Genomic DNA, 26,376 nt, shown 5'->3' with positions numbered 1-26,376 from the left:
TGAATGTATTGTCTTCACCCTTAGACAGCATATGTGGGGTGAGGGGCGGGATCACACAGCTGGGGTGTCCTCCATGCATGGAGTGCAGGCTGAGTATTCACGAGTGTGTTCCTGAGAGCATTTTCTTCTTGCTTCCCCAGCTAGAACCAGGAGCTTGTTTCTGGCTGTGCCTCTCCCCAATCAAGAGCAATCAAACACGCACGTCAACATGGGTAAACCCTAGAATTTCTATGTATGGCTGGAGAGTCCTGGATTAAGGTAGCTGCCACCTCCTCCCAGGATCCCGCAGACCTCATTAGTGCACCACGTACACACCTACCGAGCTGCTCATAGCGTGTGGTCCTTCCCAGCACCGTGTTTACAGGAAATGACTACTGTTAGATTAAAGTTGACACAAAGATAAACTACTCTTTGTCTTTCTGATACTGGGATATTTTTCCTAAGAATGACTTTTCCTTATTACAAAATTAATATATGTTCCTGTAGATGGGTTTAGAAAATAGATCCTCAAAAATAAGGAAATAAAAAATCATCCACAAGCATACAATCATTGCTAATGACATCTTGGTGTCTATTTTTTGTTCATACAAAAAATGAGATCAAACTTTTGCAGATTACTCAGTTAAAGTAGATATTGATATATTTCCATAATCATTAAACATTAATCAACTGCTCCATTTTAATGGCTCCACGGTGCTCCACTTACAGATGTGCCACGTTTGCTTCTCCTCTGGGCTGGTATCTCACAGACCCCATAGTGGATATGCAGGTTGCTTCATCCATTACCTGCCATAGAAAACGCTGCAGTGAACGGATCTCTGCGCACACCTGCAGTTCTGTCTGCACACATGTGCCGGACAAAGGAGCAGCAGGCTTGCTCTGTGTTGACAAGTCGCCACCCAGAAAGGCCACCAACCACACTTTATATTCTCCCAGGCCCCTGTGAGGGGCCATTTCTCCACACGCTCATCCTCCATAGGTAACCTTCCTTTTAGCGTTTTGTCAACCCTAGATGCAAAAACTCCAAAGTTTTAATTGGTGTTGTTTGATCACTAGTAATGGGTTTTGGGGGCGGGAGGCAGAGTCATGGCTACTTAACATTCTTTGTTGCTGAACTGCTTGTTTATGTCCTTTGTCCAGCTTCTTCTTGGGGTGTTCATTTTCTGTTTCCTTATGGAATTGTAAGCATACCTTATATTTATATTAGTGACCATAACTTTTTTTAATATATTTTATTGATTATGCTATTACAGTTGTCCCATTTCCCCCCTTCTCCCCCCTCCACCCTGTACCCCCCTCCCACCCACATTTCCCCCTTTAGTTCATGTCCATGTGTCATACTTATGAGTTCTTTAGTTTCTACATTTCCTGTACTATTCTTGCCCCCCCATCTATTTTCAACCTACATTCTATGCTGCTTATTCTCTATACCTTTTCCCCCTCTCTCCTCCTCCCACCCCCCTGCTGCTAACCCTCCATGTGCCCTCCATTTCTGTGGTTCTGTTCCTGTTCTAATTGTTTACTTAGTTTCTTTTGATTTTGCTTTAGGTGTGGTTGTTAATATTTGTGAGTTTGCTGTCCTTTTACTATACATGTCTTTTCTTTATCTTCTTTTCTTAGATAAGTCCCTTTAGCATTTCATAAAATAAGGGCTTGGTGATGATGAACTCCTTTAACTTGACCTTATCTGAGAAGCACTTTATCTGCCCTTCCATTCTAAATGAGAGCTTTGCTGGATAAAGCAATCTGGGATGTAGGTCCTTGTCTTTCATGACTTGGAATATTTCTTTCCAGCCCTTTCTTGCTTGTAAGGTCTCTTTGGAGAAATCAGCTGACAGTCTGATGGGAACTCCTTTGTAGGTGACTGTCCCCTTACCTCTTGCTGCTTCTAGGATTCTCTCCTTCGTTTTTACCTTGGCTAATGGAATTATGATGTGCCTTGGTGTGTTTCTTCTTGGGTCCAACTTCTTTGGGGCTCTCTGAGCTTCTTGGATTTCTTGGAAGACTGTTCCCTTTGCCAGATTGGGGAAGTTCTCCTTTATTATTTGTTCAAATATGTGCTCAATCTGTTGCTTTTCCCCTTCTGATTCTGGTACCCCTATAATTTGGATATTGGAACATTTAAAGGTGTCTTGGATGCTCTTAATCTTTTCCTCAATTTTTTGAATTCTTATTTCATCATGCTTTCCTGCTTGGTTGATTCTATCTTCCTTCTGGTCCACTGTATTGTTTTGAGACTCATATTCCTTCCTTTCACTATTGGCTCTCCTCCGCGTGTCTTCCTGCATCTGTTTTATGGTAATCTGCACTCTTTCATCTAAATTTCGTCCAAAATCAACCAGTTCCGTGAGCTTTCTGATCACCAGTGTTTTGAACTGCGCATCTGATAGATTGGCTAATTCTTGGTCGCTCAAAAGGATGAGTCCTGGGGGACTGATCTGCTCTGTTGAAAACATATTTTTTTTTTCCCCTGTCTCTCCTTTTTTTTTTCCGGTCTGGTTGCTCTTGTTACGGTTGCGGGGGCGAAGCCTTAGGTGCTCCCTGGGGCTGGGCACCCCAGTCGCTAGATTGTGACGTTATATGTGGGGGCGGGGCGGGAGTGGGGCGGGAGAAAACAATGGCGGTAGTTCCGTTCCCCTGGACTCAGACCCTTGTCTGGGCTTCTGGGCCGCGAGTTCTGCCCTGGTCCACAATCGCTACCCCTCTGGGTCTGCCAGCCGCAGCTTGCGTACTCAGGGATCACCGCTGCCTTCTTGCGTGCCGGATGGCTTTTGCGCCGATTTTGCACCAAACCCTCCCCCGACCTCCGCGCGCTCCGACCCGAGCCAGCCCCGCGCCCGCCCGGCTCTTCTTCTCCTACCAGTCCGGATGAACGCGTCTACTTCAACTTCTTGGCTGCCCGACTTCCATTCAGATAAATCCTCTGCTGGATCTGGGTGTTATTCTGATAGTAAATTATTGTTGTAAATTATTGGTTTTCTAATCTTGGTTGTACAAGGAGATACGGTGCGTCCACCTATTCCTCCATCTTGCCGCGGAATAACTTCTTATGTGACCATAACTTTTTGTTACATGTTTTTGACTGAGCCTAGCAATGACTTACTCTTTGCTTTCTGTATTTAGTGTCATGTTTACAAAAAGTTCTCTACTATTTTAGTCTATCTTTGTGGTTGCAAGAAACAGAGGCTGATTCAGAACCTCCAGAGAAAGGAGGTGGAGTGGGGAGGGCGAGTACCGGGAGAACAGATGGAGATGACGTGTGAACTGGTCGCCCAGGAACTCTAGAGCCCTGGTCTCCAGAGCCAGGGGCACGCACGGCATTGGCCTGTGGGAAGAAAATACTAGCCCTTTCATGTATATGCATATTTGTTTTTAATTTTTATAGGAAAATGGAGTAAACATACATAAGATATATAAAAATATGTATGTTGAGTTTATAGAATAAAACAAATACCCATATATCCATCCATTACCCAGACTAATAATACCACTTACTTGCGATCTCACCTTTTCAAATTTCTGCTTTTTTTATGTGTTACCTCTGACAACCACTTGCCAAATATATTTGGCAGTAGAATATGTTCTTTATATATAGGTGTATGTACATATATTAAAGGATGCATATGAAATTTTTGATTTTTCAAATTTATTGTTGGAATCAAGTAGTTTGGAACCTGTCTCTCTTTCAGGGCTCCTGATTATCTCCACCCCCGTTTCTCCCGTCACTCACAGGCCTTCTCTGCCTCCTGCTTTGCGCACCGGTCCATTTTGCATGTAGCTTCTGGTGGCCACTTCTGGCCTAGCTCTGGCCCTTTGTCATCATGGCCTTGCTTCAGCTGCCATTGCTCATTAGCACAGCCTTCCTCCACTCACATTCTAGAGAGGACCTGATTGGTCCGGCCTGTGAAACAGACAGCTCTGAGCCATGCGGGTGGGATGATACAGTACAGTAGATGGCCATTGCCCCTCTGTAATCTGCCAGAGGGAGTGCTGCTCTTAGGCCTGTGGACAAGGCATGCGCCGTAACACCTCAGGTAAACCTACCCCCAAACCAGGCAACTGTGCACATGTATAGTATTTCCTGCTGGTGCATTTATTGTTGAGTTTTAGTGGAAGATACAGTGTAAGAATCTTTTTCTCCATTTCATTAACCTCCTCTGCCTCCTGCTTTCCAATACAAATTTTTAGTAATCTTCACCAATACAATATACTGCCTTTGTTATATAGTAAAGTTTCATAAACATGGGTCTGTTTTCACACTTTTGTGATTTGACCTGCTAAATGTTGTGTACGCAGCACACTTTAAAGATATTTGTATGGCTTAGTCATATATTTAATATTGCTAAGGCAAGTCCTTTCTCCTTTCTCTTTTTTCTACTACTTATTTTTCACATTTATTTTTCCAGGTTAATTTAAAAATGCCATTGCAATTGAAAAATATTTTAACAGGAATTTTATTTTCAGCCAACTCATTATTTAGGGTATGACCCAGACACTGGATCATAATACATACCTATTAACTCTTTGGGGAGAAAAGAAAAATTACACAAATCAAGATTTTTCTTTCTTTATAAAAGCATTTAAAAGTCTTCCAAAATTTAAATTTTACTGGTAAGTTAAAGAATAATTTAATTTTTCTTTTACTCACTTATCAGTGTGCACCAAGAAATTTCCATGGGATTTTTCACATGCTCAAGTCTTGTATATTATACGGGAAACTCCTTTTTCTTTCCTTTTTATAACTAAAAAAATTTTCAGTTACACTTGATTTCCAATATCATATTGGTTTCAGGTATACAACATAGTGATTATACAGTTATATAACTTACCGAGTGATCACCCCAGTACATCTAGTGTCGATCTGACACCATACATAGTTATTATAGTATTATTGACTGTACTCCCTATGCTGTATTTTACATCCACGTGACTATTTTTATAACTGGCAATTTGCACATATTAATCCCTTCCTCCCTTTTTACCCACCCCCTAACCCTCCTCCTATCTGACAACTATCAAAATGTTTTCTGTATCTATCGATTTGTTTATTTTTAGATTCCATATAGAAGTGAAATCATATGATATTTGTCTTTCTCTGACTTATTGTACTTAGTATAATACCCTCCAGATTCAACCATATTGTCACAAATGGCAAGATTTCATTCTTTTTTATGGCTGTATGTATGTTCCACATCTTTACATAGTCACCTATTGATGGACGCTTAGGTTGCTTTTATATCTTGGCTACTGTAAATAATGCTGCAACAAACATAGGGGTGCATATGTCTTTTAGAATTAGTATTTTTTTATTTCTTTAGGAATAAATATTAAACTTTACCCTTTTTAAGTATACAGTTTGATGAGTTTTGACAAATATGTGTGGTCCACTACAATCAAGACATCGATCATTTCCATCACTCCCCAAGACTCCCTCAAGTCTCTGGCAATCATGTGTCATTGCAATACATTGAAACCATGTTGAAAATTTAAGTAGAAGAAAATTAACATACTTGCATCAAGTCTTCTTATAAAAAATAAACTGTTTTTTCATTAATACCTTAAATTTTTTCCAAAGTTTTATAATCCTCTTATGAATCCTAAGTCATTATTATATTTTTCTCTTTATTATATCTATATATTGCATTTTTATATTTCCTATATGACTCTTATGATATACAGTAAACTTACATATTTTTGCAGTTGTATGATGGGTAACTGATTAAATACATAAAACACTCAAAAGCATAATTTTATGTGCAGGGGTTGGCAAACTGGCTAGGGCAGAATGAAGTAACAACTGTCCTGTTCTTTGTTTCTCGTGTGGGTGGTCATTGCATCTCGGTTGTCCAGTTACTGAGTCCATCTCTGTGTCCCTGGTACTGAGCCCAACATGGGTGTCCAAATGGTGTTGGATTAATCAGTGATCAGCGAACCACTGCCCCAGTGCTGGGACCCTCGTTCCAGACAGAGCTTGCTGTGTGGCTGAGGCTGGTGCCTTCTGCACTTGCAGCAGCAGGAGCCCGGGAGTTAGGGGACGAGCAACCCACTGCAAGGCTCAGCCTGCCTGAGAGGTGAAATGTCTGTCTTTGTTAAGAATGGAGGTTGATCCCACAGGGCTCCACTGCCCACCTTCTGCAACTCAGGGAGCCCGACCAGAGAAGCTCCTAGACTGTGCTGAGCAGCAGACAGGCAGATTCGGTTTCTTCCAGTTTCACTGAGTCACATCTGCCTTTCTCAGCCTGACTGAAATCAGGCCCACTGGGGCTCACATGGTCCTCAATCTGGTTTCAATTCAGTGCTTCAAAATGACCAGATGAAAACACTTCATTTAGTGCTGATAGGCCTCTCAGGCAAAACAAATGGCCCATCTCCTTGCCGTTTGCTGGAATTCTGTCAACTCACTGGAGAAACCCTTGGTTTCCTGTGCTGAACAGAAGTTGACAGCTTTTGATTAGAATTTTTAAAATGGAGCAATCAAATAATTATCAGAAAATGGGATTTGTTTCCTTGAGAAACTCAAATTATATATTTCATGGAAGCAAAATTAATTAAAGAACTTCCTGGTCAGGGGAAGCAGAATTATTTTATTATTTTTACTCTTCCCCCCTCCCTTGGGGGAAAATTGGCAGGCTCTCTGGTACTGGGCGGGAGTCAACGTGCTGTAGGTAGAGCAGTGGTTCTCAAACCTCAGTGTGCATAAGAGCTGCAGGGGATCTTGTTAAAGGTTCTGATGCAGGAGTGGAGCCTGAGACCCTGCATTTCAGTAAGCCTCCTGGGACGTGAGGCTGCAGAAGCAGGGCATTCTAGTCTAAGCTTTGCAACAAGCTTGCAGACAAGCCCTCACTTGGACCCCCCCTCTCCCACCAGTGAAGACATACCACTTGGTCTCTGCATGTCTGATACTGTGATGGCAGAACAACCTCAAGGTCATCGCTGAAACCCTGGTGCCCAGTGGGAGCAGAGCCCAAGGCTCTCCATATGACCTCTTGAGACTGGGAGGCTCTCACACATGTCTAGGAAGTTCAGGTTGGCTCCTTACCTTTGCATCATCTTGAATGGAAAATGGATAATGGGCTGCCAACTGCAGACCTGCCCAAAAAGGGCACTGTCCCTGGCTTGCTCCCTAAAAAGGAACTCAACCAGGCACAAGAATCGTCCGTCAGAGCCACACGGCTTGACTGACAATGGCCAGCTGCCGCTCACTGCAGAAGCTGAGGAGGAATGTGCCTGCTGCTCTCTCCTTCATTGTGTCCCCCCCCCCCCCGCCCCAACCCCCGTGTCCTGGGCCACAAAGCCTCCGAGCAAACTTCTCTCTCAAAGCTGTGCCAGGCTTAGCCCCTGTCCTATGGCTTGGGTGTCACCAGAGCCACCTAGCTCCTGTCCCTTCGAGTGGGGATGAGGAGAAAGATACTACACACAGTGCATAAGTGCAGCTAGCCTGCTCTGACTGCCCTCCTCAGACCTGGGACTCCCGTCACTCCTCTGACCTTGCTCAAGCTTTGGGAGTCTCACCCCTGGGCAGTCACTTACCTGGGGACCTGGCTTATGGTTAGCGGTATCACCAGTCCAAGCTGCAGCGAGCTGCTTAGGGAAGGCCCGGCCTCCACCACACCACACACTATTTTCTTTCCAGTCCGCCTTCCACAGGAGCTCTTCATCCTTGCACTTTTTTTGTTGTTCTTGCTATAGATTTTATACAGTAAAATGTACAGATCTTGGTTGTAGCTCAATCCATTTTTAGATATGTAAGTCATCACCCAGATCAAACTAAAAGAACATTTCCATGGCTCCAAAGGCTTTTCAATCAGTAGCCACCCAATTACTGGAAGAGGTTTATAATATTTGGACTATGATTATAGATTAATTTTCTCTGTTTTCCTAGAATCTCATTTCCTCCTCGCTGTTATCCATTTACAAATTAAAACAACCCAAAACAACAACAAGGCAAGTTGGTTGGTCGTCCTAGTCTAGTCCAACCTGACAACCACCACCCCTGGGAGTGGTGTGTGGGGCTGTCTCCCTCTGAACCCTGAGTGGCTGCAGATGTGGACACAAAGCCTCCTCTGTGCCACGGACAGAGCACACCCCCACAGTGAACAGTGTTGTGGAGCCTGGAAAGCAAAGGACCCAAATATAAACTTGGGTTTTCACTGACTGGATGTCTGACAATAAGCAAAAAAAATAAAGAAAATTGGTATAATGATGGAATTGTAGTTATGATTTTAAAAGACAGAGTTGGTATCTGTTAGAGACACAGACCAATGCAGGATCAAAGTGGGGTGGGGGTGGGTGGAGGTGGAGATGGAACAAGCTCAGCCATGGGATGATGATTATTAAAGCTTGGTGATGGGCATATCAAGTTTACTAAACTATTCTACCCCTAAAATATTAAAAAATTCCTACAACAAAAAAAAGAGAATGCAAGTTTCTTTCAATTAAATGTCCAGAGATACTCTTCTGTGGGACACAGGGTGAGCGACTTTTAAGACCCCCTAGGATGGGTGGCATCAGCGCCGTCAGACACTTGTGTGGATCAAGACAACAATCGCTGTGACACCCTGGGCGGGTGACCAGGCCAGACGCCTGCTCTTGGCCCCCCCAGGGCTCCCCCGACACTCACAGCAGAGCCTGCTGGTGGCGGAATGTGGCCCCTGGCCCTTGTGCTGGAAGCTTACCCCCTTGTACTGCCATGGCTCACCCCGTTTTCCAATGGCCACCTCCTGAAGGAGTCCATCCTTGACTGATAATCACTCTAAAACCCATCCTCCTGTAACTGCCCCAAACCTTACCTTCTTTTATTTTTCTTTATAGCACTTCTTACTATCTGACCTCATTTAATATACATACTTGTTTATAGTCTGCCTCCCTAAAGCTCAGCTCCACAAGGGTGGGGCCTTCGTTCAGTTCTCTCCCGTCTCCCCAGATCACAGGACAGGGCGGGCCACTAGCAGGCATGCAATGCATGCTTGCTGAATGAACACACAAGCAGGTGGTGGGCCACGCTTCTCTCCAGGCTCGTTGTCCTGGGCTGAGAGAAGGAAAAACTCACCCCTGATCTGTTCTTGAACCCACCAAAGACAAGCTAAGCACCACCTTGTGAGCCAGTGAGCACAGGCGAAGGTGGACACAGAATTAAACCCACCAGGCCCAGAGCAGCAGCACCCAGGCCCTGGAAAATCAGAGCAGCAAGACAGCAACAGGTCTATCAAAGCTGGAGGGACAATCCCTCATCAAAGCCAGCAGTCCCGGACAGAGCGATAGAGCAGCAGCCCTCCCCACCACCTGCTGTCCTGAGCATTCCATTCTATTCCTCCTTAACAGGACTAAATTGCTCGAAAATCAACTGGCTTCATGAGGCCTGTGCCCACCAAGCTGCCTGCTCATAGCTTATAATCCTGCCCTGATGTTCTTGCTTCAAAGCCAAAAGCCTGTTTCTGGTTTGAACCTCATGGGTTTTTTTGTTGTTGTTTTAAGAAACTTGTTTCTAAATTTAATGCCAGGTGAACGGAAGCTGTGGGAGGCTTCTCTGCGTGGTGTGGGCCCAGCACCCACTTGGAGATGCACAGGACCCACGCGCACTGATAGGTTCTCCTGTGGGGAATCAGGCCTGCAAGGTACCTAGGCCTCTATGAGTCTTGCTTTTTGCTAAAACTCAATTCACCCTGAATTGAGGACATTTACTGCAAAGCAACTTCCTGAAAACCATGCTAAACCTTCCAAGGATAAGTGTAACCGGTCCAACTACTTTTGCCTTTTCATTTGCAAATATCCTTCTTCTGTGATGTGATTACCAGCATCCTCTCTTTTGTTTTCTGTATAAGGTAACCACCTAAAGCAAACCTGAGCATAGTTAATGAGGACCTTCTTGTAATGTGCCCAGCAAGACAATAAAAGCTCATTGGAGAAAGCCAAGGTTCTTCTCCCCTTGAGAGAAAAGCCACGGTGTCCCTTTTCCTCCATTGGATTCGGTAATCCGTGTGAATGTTTCATTTTCATCCATAATGACATGGACTTCACAAGCTGGGGTCTGCATCAGAAAGCAGGTTTAAAAAGCTCACTGAGGCAAGACGACCAAAGAATTCCAGGCTTAGATATGTGTACCGTAGGCGGGGACACAGAAGATGTGGGAGACTATCAGAAATTGGCACACTTCAAGGCAGGCTGAAGTGGAACAGTGATGGAGGGACAACAGGCAGGGTTTTGTTATTACCAAACCCACTCATTGACAACCTTTGTTAAGCAAGCTCCAAATCACCAAAAGTAATGGCAACCATCTGTTACTGAGCATGTGCTGGTGTTCCTTCACATGGCTTTGAAGCCTGAGCATAACACTGACCCCTGACAACAGTACTGATAGTGTTCTAGGTTACAGGTAACCTAAGCCAGGTGGCGAGAAGTTAGTTTAGGCAGCAGGCTGATTTCAGTGCAATGGATTCCTGAGGAGCAACAGTGCGCCATGGTCCAAAGGACAGCTTGCATGTGCACGGTGCTCACCTACTCACCCCTGCAGGGGAGCACTTGTGTTCTGCCAATTCCAAGGACCCTGGCAGTGTGCTCCCCACCCCACGTGGCCATTCTCAGAGAAGGAAGTTTATCCAACAGCATGTTGTCATCATCAATGGATGTGTGTCCGTGGTGGGGGAGGGGCCGCTGAAGTTTGCCTTGCAGATACATTTTTTTCTCTAATCAGCCACCTAAACTTGGCAAGGGAAAAGGGGGTTATTTTGGGCTGCCTTCAATAGTTACCAGATTCAATAATATAAAAAATATACAAAAATATAATGAAAATAAGTCACATAAAAACTGAGCAAAATATGTGCTAGCCATGGTAATAAAACTTTTAACTCAACACGCATACCCTGAGCCAGAAACAGCCTAAGCAGATACACACCCACCACTAGACAGCAGTTCCTGAGGAGGGTGGGGAGTGAGGAGCAAGGAGACTTGAGCTTGATCCGTCATGTCTAATGTGTTTAAAGGAATAATTTGTGAATTTCTGGAGTAATAAAAGATTCTTCAATGTTGAAAATTGAAAGGAAATGCATCCAAAAATTGTTTCCTGGTAGTGAAACAATGGTGACTTTAAAATTTCCTCCTTCAAATTTTCTGTATATTACAAATTTTCTCTGAGAGTATAAGTATGAGAGAAGAACAAATGCACTTTAAAATATACTTTTAAATGAATAGAAAATAATTATCTCCTAAGTTCTAAAGGTGTTATTACGGAACATTTGAGTGAAGAGGTTGTTAACTGCATGTCATTAATAAGTAGGAATAACCTACTCATGTCATTACTCAGTAATGCTCTTCAAAACTATGAGTAAAAAATGGAAACTAGATGGACAAAATAGGCTTGTGTAACTGTTCTTTTAAATTTAACTCATACACACAATGTAAATAGTGCTATATGCAAAAAAAAAGGTAAGTTATTTGGGGGATTATGGGTGATCTGAAATATTTTTAACTTGATATTTAAAACAAGAAAGGTTTTATAATATCTTACACAGATGCCTTGACAATTTCAAATCACTTCACTGGGTTCACATGAGCCTCCCCACTCGCATGTGTGTCTTACTGGTATTCAGTGCATCTCGACTCTTATGCCTGAGATACCAGCTGCCTCACAGACAGCTGGGCGCATTAAGTACTTGCGTGCCAACTGAAGATAAGATTCTTGTAATTCTCAAATAAGCAAACAACATTTATTAATTCCATTGAAGGGTCCAGTGAAAGAAAACCCAAACCCAGCTAGGGAAAGATGTGGGCGTGAGACGTTGTTGAAAGGCAGCTTTGATTTCCATTTCTCAACACTCACAGTCAAAAGGATGCCCTACCAGCACACAACACCCCCATTTGGGATTCATATGGTTATGTAAGCACCCCACAGCAGTGGCATGAGCAGGGACTTGACTAGAAATTGGGACCTGAATTCTAACTTAGGTTCAGAAGGGCCACCCCTTAATCCCTGGGACTGTCTTCTAACACATACAGCGATTTGGACGTCACCTCAGAGGTCCCTTCCCTGCTTCTGACATCCTGATCCTAAGCCTTTAAACTTGACACTGGGATGAGGAGCAAATCAAAGGTTTCTTCAAAAGCGGCTGTTCCCTTTCTGGACCATTACACAAGCTCTAGCCTACAGCAGCTGAGAATGAGGACAATCTTATCGAAAGCCAGCTTGTGCAGAAGTGATCCACACAAATAGTGGCTTAAAACAGACCGTCTTCCAAAACGTCTGGCATTGTAGATACTTAGTATCTTCTTTGCTACTGTGTGACTAGTCTTTTAGTAAGTTCCTCACCTTCCTGACAAGGTGTCTAGGTAAGGCATTCAAGCTTATATAAACTACCACCAATCTTGTAGCTGTTTATTAATGATATTTATTAAGGACTATAGTAGCCATCCCCAAGAAAGGACAGCCACTGAAGTAGTTTGCTAGGGCTGCTGTAACAAAGAACCATGGACCTGGAGGCCTGAACAAGACATTTTCTTAGTCTGGAGGCCAGAAGTCCCAGATCAAGGTGTCAGCAGGAATGGTTTCCTTTGGAGGCCTGTGTCTTCACATGGGCTTCTGTGTGTCCTAATCTCTTCTTGTAAGGACTCCAGTCACAGTGGGGCCCACTCAACAGCCTTATTTTAACTTAATTACCTCTTTAAAGACCGTCTCCACACACAGTCATGTTCTGAGGCACTGGGGGTTAGGGTTAGGGTTACGTATGAATTTTCAGGGACACAACTCAGTCCATAACCACTACAGAGTTCATGATTTTTCTTTTTCACATATTTTGACATGTCTTTATAGTAGGTTTAACTAGATATTAAGAAGACATTTAAAACCCAAAAGTTAGGTTTTACATGTGCATGAAACAAGCCAAACTGATCTGCAAAGAGAATCTGTGGTCTGACCTGCTGTGGTAGGACACACTGAAAAACTTTCAGAGAACTTTGCTCTTGCAGCAGCTGTAGGTGGAACATGTGAAATTCGGAAAAAAAGTCGAGTCATTCCATCACTCGACAATCATTTCCTGGCTGTGTGCATGACACTTTAACTGGCACACCAAATAATGGATCCAGTCTTCACTCAGCCAGACCAAAACCTTGTTTCCTCACACAAGTTTCTCAAAGCACAGTCCCAGGCCACCAGCATCAAGACTCTCTGTCTGTCAGGAACACAGGTCTCTGCCTCCTACCTGATTCTGAGACTCCAGCTCGGGGCCTGGGAACCTACCTCCCCGGCCACCCATCTGTGGGTGTCCGCCCTGAGAGCTGTGTGCTGCCATCCACCCACATTCTTTACCCCCGAGAAAAGTCACGCTTGTCCGAGTTGCAAAACTGCACATTTATTTTTCACACAGTGCAATCCTGTATAGACAGAAAAGTACTCTGCATCACACTTATGATCAGTATCCCTTCGTTCCCATTTGGTATGTCACTGAAAACCTAGCACATCATTTGGCCAAAAATCCCATAAAAGATCCCTAGAGAAAATAATCTAATGGTTTTCCCCAAACAAAAGATTCCCTCTTCATTAGTCAAATCAGCACCTGCTGATAGGAGAATGCAATGCAAGCCTGACAGTGACATTCCTTAACAAGGAAGTCTAGACTCATGCTTTCAAGCATAAAGCTTAACTGCGAACAGCAGAGAGGCTAACATATCAGCCACCTTTCCTTGAAGGGGAAGCAACAGCGCTGTGGAAATCAGAGTCCTAGAAATTCAGCCCCACAACTTGTATGAGCAAGGGTCCAAGACACCGAGGTAGTGATGCTGATCCAAGGGTCCTGCTCACATGTGGAAACGCACGGGCTGTGCCTCTCTTGGAGTGTCCTTTCCCAAGGTCCACTCCACTGGCTTCACATTAACTTGGTCCTCCAGTCTTGCAGTGGCTTTGGTAGACTTTTGGTTGTAATCTTCACAGTTCCAAGAATCAGTTCTGGCTGATCCCAAGGGCAGTGTGCCCTATTCAAAATACAGATGTTCTCATGGTATGAAGGCCATTCTGTAGGTTGCATATATAAGCATATGTATATGTTGTCTCCTGTGGGAGACAAAGCTTCCTTCTTGTTTAGTAGAAGAACACTGAACTGGCAACGCTGCTTCAGCTAGCTCTTTTTCCTGTGCTCCCTCATATGCACAGCAATTGAACCTGCTATTTCTCCATTCCTTTTGTTCTGGCCAAAATAATCTAGAAATTCACCATCTGGTCCAATCAAGTACATTATGATGGTATGATCCACCTGAAAAGGGGGGGGGGGGAGTGGGATGATAAAAAGATTACCAAAATAAGCAGCTTAGTTTACTGAATAAATGCTACAGGATCAGAGAACTTCACATTAATGCTTAAATAATCTTTGTGGCATTTATTACTTATGAAACGGGCCTAAGCCTATTATATTATAGCAAATTCACAGTGACAAATCATCTAAAATCTTTTGTGTTCTAGAAACCTGCACTGACCATTGCTTGAAACAGCAGCTAGATTTTGGCCTTCTTTGTGCTCAATCCTTAACACACTCATCCACCCAATCTCTGAGAAAAGAAGCCAATTCTAAGAAACAGCTGCTGCCGGCCTCCGTGCAGCAGTCAATGCTGTGGAACAACAATGCTTGCTGCGGAGGGGCTGACATTTGTGAGTAAAATATTTCACTGACCCCTTAACCATGTTATAAAGACATATCGCATGGAGTCAAACGCGTTGGGGAGAAATCACTTTCTTCAATATGTTCTTGGGTGTGGTCCTTCGTTTTGGGAAGCATGGGTTGTCTGTCATTCATTACCACCTAAAGTCTGCTTCCCATATTTGATGAAAGCCGAAAACCACCTACTAAATATATAATTTATTAAATTCTAACATAGTACTTAGTCCTGATATTAGTAATATCAAGGGAAACATGAAAATAAGTGTTTCAATCCTACCCAAAGCAATCACCAGGAAACTCCTGAGAAGCCCCAAATGCTACACCTCCAAGGAATCATCTGAAATCCACTATCCATTTTTGAGGCAAAGTTAAAACATTCCTAGCTCTACCTTAAGTTTGGATTAGTCATCAGTCTTTTTTAGTTATATGCTTCCACAAAATCCAACTTTAAATGAGCAGAGGATTTGGAATTTAGACTCCTTGGAATTCACTGCAGGCTTGATTGCTACTTGGCAAGACTGAAAGACAGGAATGTGATCGTGCATGCCAAACTGGAGACATCCCCCAAATAGACCCGAACACACATCAGATGTCTGTGAGGTAATTATTTCTTTATATACACACATTCGTAAAGACAGCAAATGGAAAGAGCCACCTGCCCACTCCCATAAGGAAAGAATGTACACCGGAGCTCAAACAGCTGGTGAGCTCATGTCCTGGAATCACTACTGCCGGAGCAGGACTGGGATCTACGTTTCTCCACACGTCGGCAATGCACAGGTCAGAATTCGGTCTCCAGTTCATGTTCAAACCTTACCCTGTAGCTTATACCTCTCTTTCTTTCTTTTCTCTACTCTCTCCTTTGAAAACAATTTCAGTGTACTGGGCTAATTTTATGAGTGTTCTTAGTATAAATTACTTTCTAATACATAATAAAAATACGGTTCTACCCATTTATGTCAAACTTGACAACGGTCAGGCCTCACTGTCCACTGGGGTGTGGGCAGAGCAAACTGTCATGTTTCTAGTACACAGCACTTTCAAGTTCCTGTAGTTCCTCCCAGAGAAAAAGCTAGCACTTACTGAGCAGCTCTTTCATGTGTCACCTTAACCCAGAAGACAGGTATCGTACACCTCTACAACTGACAAAACAGGCTCGAGAAGGTAGTTAAATAATTGGTTGATACCAGACCTACGTTTAAAATCTAAATCTGTCCAATTTCAAAATCCACAATCTTTTGATATCACCACAACTTTCAATTTTTGAAAAGGTAACATGTGCTTATAAAAAAGGACAAAAGGATATACAATGAACTTATACAACGAAAGTCCTCCTCCCCTGCCAGATGCCCCAAGTCCCCAGTTCTCTGCTCAGAGGGAACCGGCTGCCAGCCCTTTCTGTGTTCTCCTGGGGAAATTCTCTGCACTTACCAGTGTGAGTTTATAGCCACTGATTTGTTACCATCTGTCACCTATTTCTTTTTGCACACAAGTAACAATACACTGTACTCATTTTCTCATTTAATGATATGCTGGGCATTGTTCTACATCAGCACATACAAAGCAACCTTTTAAAAAATGGTTGTTTGGTTTTCAGTCTTTTTTATAAACAATGTTGTAGGTTATACCTGAAGGGTAAATTCCAAAAAGGAGGATCTCTAACCTAAAAGTATTCCACTTTAAATGCCGGCAGACGAGGAGGAGCCGCCCTTCAAAAGGGCGTCCCTAGAGACCGTGCGTGCTCGTGCCTCGCTCCAGCTGTGCAGCTCCTCTTTTCCCAAATTCTATTTGACAACGTATTTCAAACTTCTGATCTTTTCTAATTTAAAAGTGAAAATGGCATCACATTATCACATGTCTTTTATTATGAGTGAAACTGAACATCATTTTCTTTAGGTTTGAAAACCATTTATAGTATTTATCAAAAATAATTTCTAATTAATGCTTACAAAATAATGTAATCTTCTGTATATATACATATATATACACACACATATAAAAAATGCAATGACGTGCCCATTTAGCTTTCTGCAGAATCCTAAATGCTTGGTGTGCCCAGCTGACATACACAACCAGTCTGAGGATTCCACTAGCATTCAAAAGGCAGCTTACCTTTAGTTGCTGTTTTTTCAGATTAAGAAAACCTCATTTCATTACCTCTCAACCTTCAAGGTATCCCCCTCACTTAAATCTCAACAGAAGTTTCCCACACAATCTTAGTGGGAAAATCTTGTGGATGAAAATCTGTGGCCTCAAGGGACAGAAGTCATACTAATGATAAACCAAGAAGCTGGAGGGTGTCTCCCCCTATTGGCTGACTCGGCAAATGTAGAGCAATGAACTCCATGTTGATTCTTATCAAATATCAAATTCTTATTGTGGGCGATCACCATTTCTCTAAAAGGAGTCTGGGATGGTCTCCAGAGGGTCCAAGAAGTCTCCATAAGACTTAAATTTAAATATGCACATCTCAATATTTAAGGTTAAAAAATTAATATCCACATTCTGGATTATATACACAGTACAAATCTCAGTGTCCAAACTCAAACTGGTTAATACAACTCTCTTTTACAAAAAAGTCAAGCAGTTTGGAAAACTTTTCCCAAGGCCTCCTCTCTTTCTCTTTTTTTTAAGATTTTATTTATTTTATTTTTAGAGAGGGAAGGGAGGGAGGGAGGGAGGGAGAGGGAGAGAGAGAGAGAAACATCAATGTGCGGTTGCTGGGGGTCATGGCCTGCAACCCAGGCATGTACCCTGACCGGGAATTGAACCTGAAACACTTTGGTTTGCAGCCCGCACTGAATCCACTGAGCTATGCCAGCCAGGGCCCATGGCCTCCTCTCTTGACCCTCTGCTCTGCTCTCATTTTCTCACGCTGCTGGTGCAGCAAGAGGAACCCATGGTAGGGTTTCCTCTTTCCTTAAACTTAGGTCTTAAAAAAAAATGCAAATTTTTGTCTTCTCCCCCCATGAATCCAAGTTTCCCTAAATCTATGAGGCACTGAACTGGAAAACAAGATTAGAGTGCAGGCTTAAAGCAAAGGTACCAGAAGCCTAATGCAGGCCTTGGCTGCAGGGGCACACAGCATGCTCTGGGCTCAAAGGTGGCAGAGGATCTACAGGGTGCTGTGGATCCTCAGTACACTGCTCTTGGAAACTAGTCATGGTGTAGCTGGCAGACCAATGACTCAGGGTCTTTGTCATCTTTCTTTCCATAAAACTAGTTTTGCAGGTGAAAAAGCTCTTCTGATTCATCACTTTCCTCCAGCCACTATAATACAGAAACCAGAGCACAGCTGAAGAAAAGAATGGAAGTGATACTAAAACACAGTGTCAACTCTCAATGTGATGGGAAAGAATGACCACTGAGAAGACAACGGGACAGGGCAGTGCTTACGCCTTCAGTTGGTGTTTCACTGCAAAACCTCTGACCACAGGAGGAACAAAGGAAGCTGGGCATCAGCTGAAGGCTACAGGGGCAGTGCTGATGCCCAAGCCACAGAGGGGCCACTTAATGGAATCTCTGTTCTTCACCATAAAAAGCACCTATTAAATGCCTAATTATGCAAAACATATAGTTGATATGAAAATACAACTTACAGAAAGTCTACCTGTCTATGGCTTTCCTTTTTCTTGATTTTCAGAATTCTTATTCATTTAACCCCAAAATACAGTTATTAATGGCCTAACACTGCTTCTCAAAAGGAGCATGTTTCTTTGACCTCTTCATAGGGGACAAAGAGAGAACCAATACAAGGCTTATAAAAACTAAAGTAAGCTTTGCTTCAAAATGATGGCTTCTTTTTATTTCCAACGTGGTATCCAAGTACTATATCCCACTGATTCTAAGGCACCACTGATTTTATACTGCCCTATACTTTTATGTGTCACTAGAAAAAAAGAAAAACAGGCAATTAAATTATGGGAACAGTTAATATATATTAAACAAGCATCCTTAAAAAAATTATACTTCTCTACTTTCAAACACCTATAATTCCCAAGGAATTTGCAATAACCTCAGGTTCTCCTTTACCGCTGAAGCCAGTCCTCACTCAAAGATGTATGAATATCTGGGGTCTGAGAGCAGCAGGCCTGTGGGCTGAAATGTGGGCATTTACTTACTATGTAGTCCTCATCTTCGTCCCTGGGGCCTGGGCTATAATATACTCGGTATGCTCTGGCTACTTGATCAATCTCTTCTTTTGTGCCAGTCAAGCCAACCAGTTTGGGAGAAAATTCTAAGTAAAAAATAAGAAAGACAGTGAGAAATGAGAAGCACACAAAACAATCATGCCTACATCAAAAAGCAATATCAGTTCTACAGTGACACTACTGCCACCTCCTTCCTGTGAGCCCCTAAACATTTCCTCATGATTCAAAAGAAAGTAAATTCACACAGAACAAATGAAAATTCTCCTTTGTTATATGTAGGTCACATTGGAACTCAACTGGAAATTAGTAACCAAAAATATCTGGAAAATCCACAAAAACATACTTCTAAGTTACATATAGGTCAAAGGAGAAATCTCAAGAGAAAGTAAAAAATATTTTGAAAAATGAAAATGGAAATACAACCTACCCAGATCTGTGGGATGAAGCAAAAGCAGTGCTTAAGAGGGAAATTTATAGCATTGAATGTTTACAGCAGGAAAAAAAAACAGATCTAAAATCAGTAAGTTTCTACCTTAGGAAATGAGAAAAAAAGAGCAAATTAAACCCAAAGTAAGCAGAAAAAAAAATTAGAGCAGAAATCAATGGAACTAAAAATAGCATATTAATAGAGAAGATCAATGAAACCAAAAATTGGTTCTTAGTAATCTATCAGTCAAATCCTTTCACAATTATCTAGTAAAGAGGGAATGTATTCTAATTATTTAAATTACTTTTTATTAATTTAGCTGTTTTCAAATATTTAGATGTAGTTCTAAGATATGCTGAAGTTTAAACATATAATTATGAATTAAACACTATAGTTTTTACTATGTAATGAAAAAGTTTGCTGCATAATTACTTCATACCAAGTCAAAATATCTGTATCTTGTTTTCCAGAAAATAATCTCATAGCATGCATTTGTGGTTAAGTTTTTGGAATTTATATAAGTTAGCTGGTGAAACTCACTTAAAACACCTGGATACATCAGCCTACTAAAGTGACAGTCTTGACATTTAACAGCAGTACCATCTACTAAAGGTAGAGGAAGCCTCTATCACTCCTTGGACTAATTTATTCTAAACTGAAAAACTGTTCAGGTACTGAAAGAGCAAGACAGATTGTCTTTCTCTTCCACTCTATGAGTAAATGAAGAGAAATTAGCCCTGAATTAGCCCTGACTGGTGTGGGTCAGTGGGTTGTGCATCCTCCCCCAAACCAAAAGGTTGCTGGTTCTACCCCAGGTCTGGGCACATGCCTGGGCTGCAGGCCAGGTCCCCAATTGGGGGTGCTTGAGAGGAAACCACACATTGATGTTTCTATCCCTTTCTTTCTCCCTCCCTTCCCCTCGAAAAGTAAATATATAACATCTTTATAAAAAAAGATACTTAACATTAGGGAAATGCATATTAAAACCACAACAAGGTACCCAACCACTAAATATCTACTGAAGTGGATAAACTTAAAAAGACTACTAACTGACCATATCCAGTGTGGCAAGGATGTGGAGGAGCTGGAACTCTGTGTACTGATGGTAAGAATGTAAAAATGTATAACCACTTTGGGAAAAATGTTTGTCATTTCTTAAAAAGTTAAACACAGACTTACTATATGATCCAGCTATTCCACTCCTAGATATTTCACTCAAGAGAAATAAAAGCATGTATTCATACAAAGACTTGCATCTGAATGCTCTTAGCAGCTTTATTTGTAATAGTCAAAAACTGAATACTACTTGGCAATAAAAATAAATGAACTAGTCTATAATATTCTACAACATGGAAGAATCTAGCAATAATTATACTGCAAGAAGCCATTAAAAAAGTACATATAATTCTATTACATAAAAGAATTTCTATTAAAAGTTCTATAATTCTGTTACATAAACTTCTAGAAAATGCAAATTAATTTGTACCGGCAGAGAGCAGATCAGTGGAGGTGATGGGTGAAGTGGAGGGGCAGAAGGGAAGGGTTAGCAAGGCACCAAGAAACTGCTGGGGATGATGGGGGCTCATTTTTTTATTGTGATGATGGCTTCCCAGTGCATACATGTCAAAAGGTAACAAATATGTATACTTTATGTTGATTACATTACAATAAATTTGTTATATAATAAATACATAGCTGGTCTTTCACAAGGCACGTTTTAAAAATACCTGCAAAGCTTTGGAGGATATGTGCATTAGAATGTGTCATATAATAAATATAGATATAAAACTACTCACTGTCCAATAGTTTAAATTGATTTCACCATAATGAAAATTTAAATTCCTGATTTTTAAGCACCCAGCTGAAAAAAAAAAACTTGAATCCAGAGAAATTAAGCAACTCACTGAAGCTTATGACACCTAAATCTTCATCTTTAACTCTACCATAATTTATAGTCTTTAAAAGTACCTTCTAATAGGTTTAAACCTGCATGGTGAGATGTTTGAATTGAAATTCTTCCATTAACAGGAATGTGTTTCTGTCATAACGAATGTTTGGGTTTATACAATAAAATATGTGCTGAGTTCAAAATGTATGTACACAGAATTCATTTTTAATCTCCCAATGCACACACTCCCAGAACGTATGCACACTCATTTTACAAAGGAGAGAATGAGGCACAGAGCCAGAATTGGAAGCAATGTGTCCTTGCTCTCAGTTCAAGTCTCTATTAACTTTGTTGACCTGTGAACTTTGTTGGCCAAGTTTGGGTCTTCCACTGTGACAAAAAGAGCCCTCCCTGCACCAGGAATTAAGAAACCTGTTTTTTTATTTATTTACTTATCAGCCACAGTCACACTCTGAACCTCATCTTTTTATCTGTCTGTGAAACTGGTTATAACAACATTTGTCCCCCGCATTTCACAAGGCATTAGATGGTTAGCATGAGTTGACCTTTCACAAACTGTAGAGCTAAACAGATATAAGGTATTATTAATGAAACAAACCTTTCACATAATTTGCAATGGCTTCCTTTGTGTCCCTCTCTGGGTCAATAGTGATGAAAAGTGGCGTTAAATTTGGCAGAGTTGGAATATTATCTGAAAGAAAGTTCTTGTCAGTCACTATTCACACTCCAAGGGAAAAGACAAAGAAAACCAGCAACTACAATAGGTAGTATAGTAACTAGTACAGCGAGGCATTAAGGAAACACAAGGGCATACTAACACTGGCATTACGTGATGACAGGGAAGGGGATGGGATGGCCTTCAGAAGGAACAGGTCCATCTGTCACCTGTCGTGGAATCAGGTAAATAACCCACCAATCACCTGCACCAGTGTATATATAGTTCATGCCGATACCTGAATCATACCATATGAGTGTCTTGTTTCCTAACCCAATCCAATATTTGTAGGTTGTACCCCCAGCCCCAACCATACCTCAAGAGCAGGGTAAACTATTCATAAGAACTGAATATCCTGAAACAATTCATTTTAAGGATGTGCCCTATCTTCTTATTGGTCCTAACAAATGCCCCTGACTATACTTCAGAGACCATCCTACAGATTTCACCGTCTAACCCAGTCACTTGGGAGAGGGCAATGGTGGTGTCAGTGATGGAAGGCCACAGGAAAGGAAGGGACACAAAGCAGAGGTAAGAGAGACCCAGACTACACTGACATTTTTAAGCAACCTAATAATGCATTTAGTATCAGAACAAGTTTCTTTTCATGGAGAACTTATAGGTCATGGGAATCTAAGCAACGAACAAACCTAACACTGATATCTTATGTTCTCACAAACCAAATAATTATGACCCTCCACCTAACAGTAATTCAAGAATGTAAAAAGCATAGTAACATGAAGTTATCATATACATAAGTGATGTCTTTCTTACCTATTTCATCCACGACTTGAATCATTTTTTCTAGTTCTTCTGGACAAATATCAGGGCAGTGAGTGAAACCAAAATAAATGAGCACCCACTGACCCAGGTAGTCCTTATCAGTTTTTGGCTCTCCAGTGTGAGTTGTGAGGGAAAACGGTCCCCCAAGCAGAGGCTTTCCAATGCTTCGCTGCCGTTCCTTCTCTAGCTCTTAAACAGACACAAATACACATGTCAAATAAAAGGAAAGTCAATTAACCACAGGTACTCAAATGCCTGCTATATGATTTTACTATGCTGATGACGGTATAAAATGTAGAAGAAATAGTCTGTTTTCAAGAAGCTTAAAAATTCTTTTAAGGAAAATAAGCATAAAACTATCAAATCAAGTTAAAATAATTGCTATATTATGTAGTAAACATTGTATGAAAGTGGTAAAAAAGATTTCTTCTTCTTCTGGAACAATGCAGTCCTAAGCCAATAGGTGTGCCATGATGGGGGTGGGACAGGGGCACAGCCCTGCGGGATGTCTGAGCCCAGGCGGGCAAGATGGGGGCTGGCACTGACATCTGAGCCTGAGTCTGCTGAGGGCAGCTGCACGGGGAGGGGACAGTGGCTGTGGGATCTTAGTTACATTAGAGATAAGAGAGTTACAAATGGACAGGGAGGTAGACCAATGGAAAGAAAGAAAACTAGAATGAACCGTGTAATACTGAAATAAAACTGGAGGTATGGTGTGAACTTATGGGGTGTGTGTATCCTTCATAGCTCTATCTACTCAGAGGATCTGGGAGCAGACATACCCCAGTAACAATGAACTGATACCCTGACTTCTAAATATCATCCTCCATAAAAATGAAATGGGGCTTTTTAGAAAAATGGCTGATACCAGGTTTTAAAAGTGAAGTAAAGACTGAAAACCTGTTATAGGCTGAAGGAGACTAAGACTAACTAGGTATGAGGTGTAGTTCTGAACTGGACAACTTTTGCTGTAAAGGCATCAGGCTGCAAAACTTGAATGAGGTCTGAACACTGAACAGTAGTAACATATCAATGTTAATTTTCTGATTTTGATGGCTGTATTGTGATTATGTTGGAGAAATACACAATAAACCAGGAGCATCAAACTCATTTTCACTGGGGACGACATCAGCCATGTGGTTTTCCTTAAAGGGACAAATGTAATTTCAACTCCTTAACAGTTAAGGAGTAGTTACGTTTATACAGTCCTAAAATTATTTCGGTCCTTTGAAGGCAACTGCAAGGCTGAAGTGGCCCTCAGTGAAAATGAGTTTGACACCCTGCAATAAACTATTTGGAAATGATGAGGCATCATGTCAGCAAATACTATCAAACGATTTAGGAACACTAAGTTAATACTAATATTGTATCATAATACATTTTTAGTAAAACATATTATTAATTGTAGGTGAAATTCCAAACTAAAGTCAAAAGAAGCTTGCATTTGCCAGAAGTGTCTCTATCACCACTTCCCTAGCTTCTCAGTTGTTTCATTGTGAAACTAAAGGAATTTAACTGATTATTACAATACGAAAGTTCTATCAAAATACTTTTAGTTATACAAAAGGACCAATATGGATGTTATATTGCTAAGGTTCTAAAACCTATGAATTCTCATTCCCAGATTTAAACATTATCCTTTGTATAAAGGCATCAGAAGAGACTCTAAAGTAATCAAAGCAGATTTAAGTGATACTTCAAAGTTTTACTGAAAACTTCTAAACCACATCTTAAAAGTCCCAGAGTATTCACTAAAATATAAACTTCCTGTAAACAGTTTCTGAATACTGCAAAACTGTCTATCCAAAGCACTTCCAACATTCCTGTACCCAGTTCCTCTCTCCCCGTTCTCCATGGTCAGCCTTGGCCTTTTTCCCTTTGCTGATACTCAGTGGTCTACAGTAAAGGCTGGGCCTTCCTTTGGTCCTCAGAGCCCCCTGAACTTCCGCCTGGCCTGACAGAACCTCATCTAGTAAAATATGTTACTTCTGTGCCTATTTCCCTATCTCAATGGCTGGACTGCATCTTGGTCATCTTCGTACCCTCTGGGCTTTGTACTACCCATTCTCCAATCTGTCCACAAATAAGTCATTTCATACTGTTAGACAGCGCTATCCTGGACTAGAACATGGAACAGAAAAAAGGCAATGGAAAAAACAGGTGAAATCTGAATAAAGTGTGTGGTTGTAGTGAGTACTGCTATACCAATTTTAATTTCTTAGTTTTCATGAATCTATACATGTTAACATTAGGGGAAGCTAGGTGAAAGGTATGTGGGGAATCTCTACGCCATATTTACAACTCTTCTGCAAACCTAAAATTATTTCAAGACAAAAAGTCTAAAAATGACAAAAAGATGCTGATCCATTGCTAGGAAGGATTTTATTAAGAGCTGACCAAATGATTATCTACTTACTCTCCATCTTCTCTTTCTTGAAGTACTTCATCCCTGCCAGTAAAGCTCCTCCAATTGCAAATGTGACTGCTAAAGACTTCCAGGAAACAGGCTACTGGGTCAGAAATTTCAAAAATAAAAGGAGTAGTACGATGCAGACATTTACTCATACTCAGCTTATTGTTGTTTTAAATATATATACACAGAGGCCTTGATATTGTTAAGTGTGTAGAACGTTTCACGTTATTTAGGGTGAGAAAATACTGAAAGGTTCTGTGGATGCAGCCGCACCTGAGCTCTGACATAATTACAAAGGCACGTTTCCAAGGGAAAGTTCGCTAAGTCAATTTCTTTTTAAGGGAAAAAAGCGACTCAAAGCTCAAGTACCCTGACTGTTACACCACGTGTGACTCTGATCCCAAATGCTGATTTAAAAATCAGTTAGTTACCTACATATGTTGGTATTGTGAATATAAATAAACCAAATAAAATTTGGGAAGTTAACCTCATTCTGGCTTCCAAAGTAACAAAGGCAAGGTAGACGAGATCTAAAAGGGGGAGCTTCTTGCAAGTTGCATCAAGTTATTTCTTTGTAGTCTTTTCAATCCCAAGGTAAGATGCCACACACCTAGGCCTAACTCATTAACCTTCTCCCAGCTCCGAAAACCATTTCTCTTACTTATCAACTAAAAGGTAGTGGCTCTTCGGTTTTTTCGGGTCAGAACTAGAACCTGAAAGAAACCCCCCAAAAAGGCGTATCTGGCAAGAAATTAAGATCCATATTTTGCACAGTTTCAACGTATACACAGAACTCCTGAAGAAAACCCAAGTGTCCGAAATTATAAAACTGCTCCGAATCCTCAATAATGGTAAATGTCATCTCGAGACCGCTAAGAAAACCTGACACTTTGACCCAGGCCGAATCGCGGACAACTTAAGGCCAGACCCAGTGATTTCTGAAGTTACGACCAGGTGGGATGGGAAGGCCGCGACGAGGAAAGGAAGTGCTCCAGGTGTGCACTCACCCCAGGCTGCGAGGGGCGCGTGGGGTCTCTGGGGCCCTTCCCTTCGCGTCCAGACGTCCCCGGAGGTGGCGGTATGGCGGTGCTCAGCAGCCGGCATCCCAGGAAGCTGCCTGAGAGCCCCAAGGCCCGACACCCGTTCTCTCGCCGCGCACAGACCTGCCTCACTAAGACCCTCCCGGTCCCATCTGCTGGGACCCAACCCCCAAAACTGCGAGGCAAGAGAAGCCAAAGCTGACCACCCGGAATCCGCAAGATTCGGCCCGACCCAAGAAAGAACCCCGCCATTAGCTTAGGAGACCACACCCCCTTTGACCCGCACCTAGACTTCCGGT

At 41.8% G+C, this 26,376-nt stretch overlaps 1 protein-coding gene across 2 annotated transcripts; it reads right to left on the bottom strand.

The window, feature by feature from the left end:
- Positions 1-12,727: 12,727 nt before the first annotated feature.
- On the bottom strand, positions 12,728-26,372 carry LOC114515353 (protein SCO1 homolog, mitochondrial). Of its 2 annotated transcripts, none has more exons than XM_028534678.2 (6): positions 26,045-26,372; positions 25,041-25,131; positions 22,616-22,813; positions 21,725-21,817; positions 18,761-18,876; positions 12,728-14,237 (listed from the first exon to the last, which is right to left on the bottom strand). In XM_028534678.2, exons 1-6 carry the CDS (start codon positions 26,327-26,329, stop codon positions 14,103-14,105), a joined length of 918 nt encoding a protein of 305 aa, XP_028390479.1. In that variant the 5' UTR covers positions 26,330-26,372; the 3' UTR covers positions 12,728-14,102. The 2 variants fall into 2 exon arrangements, with proteins under 2 accessions (XP_028390479.1, XP_035888877.1); XM_036032984.1 differs by having other exon boundaries at positions 25,041-25,134; positions 26,045-26,183.
- Positions 26,373-26,376: the final 4 nt, after the last annotated feature.

Source organism: Phyllostomus discolor, chromosome 8 (assembly GCF_004126475.2).
Source record: "Phyllostomus discolor isolate MPI-MPIP mPhyDis1 chromosome 8, mPhyDis1.pri.v3, whole genome shotgun sequence".
In the NCBI taxonomy this organism is placed as follows: domain Eukaryota; kingdom Metazoa; phylum Chordata; class Mammalia; order Chiroptera; family Phyllostomidae; genus Phyllostomus; species Phyllostomus discolor.
Note: the sequence above shows the minus strand (reverse complement) of the source record. Positions and strands in the feature narration are given on the sequence as shown.

Bases quoted from the DNA above. Each gene is read 5' to 3' on its own strand.
- LOC114515353 (XM_028534678.2), bottom strand. From the start codon at position 26,329: ATGGCGGGGTTCTTTCTTGGGTCGGGCCGAATCTTGCGGATTCCGGGT. The intron at 22,814-25,040 runs GTAAGTAGATAA...TGTCTGTTTAAG, and splicing joins CAAGAAAGAGAAGATGGAGA to AGCTAGAGAAGGAACGGCAG. The intron at 18,877-21,724 runs GTTTGTTTCATT...TTTTTTACTTAG, and splicing joins CATTGCAAATTATGTGAAAG to AATTTTCTCCCAAACTGGTT.